General features: G+C 38.9%; 1 protein-coding gene across 2 annotated transcripts in view; it reads right to left on the minus strand.

Moving 5' to 3' along the window:
• Positions 1–2500, minus strand: part of LOC308707593 (cysteine-rich motor neuron 1 protein) — a 70971-nt gene that overhangs the window by 31465 nt on the left and 37006 nt on the right. For both annotated transcript variants that reach the window (XM_081394186.1, XM_081394187.1), the window contains exon 5: positions 1997–2200. In XM_081394186.1, coding sequence (XP_081250312.1) covers positions 1997–2200 — 204 coding nt within the window. The remainder of the gene's footprint in view (positions 1–1996; positions 2201–2500) is intronic.

Below are 2500 nucleotides of genomic sequence, written 5' to 3' on the forward strand. Positions count from 1 at the left end.
CATTTCCTGTTTGCCGCCGGGTCAGAACCCCCACTGAAGGGTCGTGATCTTAGTGACTTAGTTTTGAAGAGCTGGAGTATCCTCAGAGTAACAGTGAGGAGTCGACACGGCCTTGTCCATATACACACACACTTGTGGTCACACGAGCCCTTAGTGCACACTAAACACACACTATCTCCAACACCGCTTCAGAGCTAAGCGTATCCCAGCATGCATTATGTTCGGGAACTCATGTGCCCCGAAATTGCGAGATGTTGAGGAAAACATTCCACTGCAATTTAAAATAATTAGATCTAATTTGGTAGTAAAAACATAAAGTGTTGCACATTTTATTGGTCCAAAGATGAGTATGGTGTGTGTAGGCCTATTTTGTACAACATTTGCAACTGTTTTTATCACTTAAATAGAAGCACCACAATTTTGAATTTGTTTATATGTTTTACAGAACGACTACTGAACGGACATGTAGAAGTTTATTTAAAAATGCAAAGTATTGAAAATATAATAAATAAAAGCTCTGTAAACCCTTGAATTTTTTGCAAAGCTATAAGTGTGTCCCACCGAGTAATTAAAAGTTCTACACACACTTGCAGTCTTTACGCCTTCTTGAGCACTTGGGCCAAATAGAGGAGATACATCATGCAAGTGGACAAGTGGTCGAGTGAAGACCGCAAGTGTGTGTGTTTGGACAAGGCATGCGTCTCTATTCACACTCGGGATGTTTACTCCATGCATCCGGTTGGTGAAACCACATATGTAAATGTTACTCCTCCCAACAATGCTAAAAAATAAGCGTGTGAGAGCGTGCTATAGGCTATATGACATGTTATAGCCAGATATGACACCGCAGATGAGCATCTATTCATCAAGCCAACGCACAAACTAACGCAAATCAAAGTGAAAGTAAATGGCAGACGCTTTAACACACAATCATCTCCATTAAAAGTAAAGAAACGAATGATCTTCCAGTGCTGTTGCTGCTCTCTCCTACTGCGCTCTCGGATATGAACTGAGCTGATGATCATCTAAATGTAGCTCGTGTAAATCTGCATATCGCGCGGGAACTGAAGATCGGATTTATATCAGTTTTGCGAACACACATTTATGTGACCGGGAGTAAATGGAATCTGATAAATCCGATCTGAGAGAACGCATGAAGTGACCCGGTGTAAACCGGCCCTAGGGTGTGATTGTGTATCGCTAGTGTGTGTGTTGCTCCGTAATTAGCAGTAATATAGATATAGATATAGATACAGATATAGAATTAGATATAGATATAGATATAGATATAAATATAGAAATAGAAGTAGAAGTAGATGTAGATGTAGATGTAGATACAGATACAGGTATAGATACAGGTATAGATATAGATATAGAAATAGAAATAGATATATAGATATAGATATAGATATAGATATAGATACAGATATAGAAATAGATATAAATATAGAAATAGATATAGATATAGAAATAGATATAAATATAGAAATAGAAGTAGATGTAGATGTAGATACAGATACAGGTATAGAAATAGATATAGATATAGAAATAGATATAGATACAGATATAGATATAGAAATAGATATAGATATAGAAATATATACAGATATAGAAATAGATATAGATATAGATATAGATATAAATATAGAAATAGAAGTAGATGTAGATGTAGATGTAGATACAGATACAGGTATAGAAATAGATATAGATACAGATACAGATATAGATATAGATATAGAAATAGATATAGATACAGATACAGATACAGATATAGAAATATATATAGAAATAGATATAGATATAGATTAGAAGTAGATGTAGATATATAGATATATAGATAGATAGATAGATAGATAGATAGATAGATAGATAGATAGATAGATAGATAGATAGATAGATAGATAGATAGATAGATAGATAGATAGATAGATAGATAGATAGATAGATAGATAGATAGATATAGATATAGAAATAGAAATAGATATAGATGTCGTACCCTCACAGAACGGACAGCACTCCCCGGGGATCTTGACCGGGTTCTGGCAGCTCTGTTTGCAGGCCATGGCGGTGCAGTGCGGTTCTCCATCCACACACTGGCAGAACGTGCAGTCGTCCTCCTTCCACTGATCCTCGTGCGCTCGCAGTGTGTGACTGACCCAACAGCTGGCCTTCGAGCTGTCCACCGACAGCAGCTCCACATCTGCACACACACACACACACACACACACACACTGCTGTTACTCGTGCGCTCGCAGTGTGTGACTGACCCAACAGCTGGCCTTCGAGCTGTCCACCGACAGCAGCTCCACATCTGCACACACACACACACACACACACACACACACACACACACACACACACACACACACACACACACCTGTTACTCGTGCGCTCGCAGTGTGTGACTGACCCAACAGCTGGCCTTCGAGCTGTCCACCGACAGCAGCTCCACATCTGCACACACACACATACACACACACACACACACACACACACACAC

Source organism: Scardinius erythrophthalmus, assembly GCF_964197995.2.
Source record: "Scardinius erythrophthalmus genome assembly, chromosome: 19".
In the NCBI taxonomy this organism is placed as follows: Eukaryota; Metazoa; Chordata; class Actinopteri; order Cypriniformes; family Leuciscidae; genus Scardinius; species Scardinius erythrophthalmus.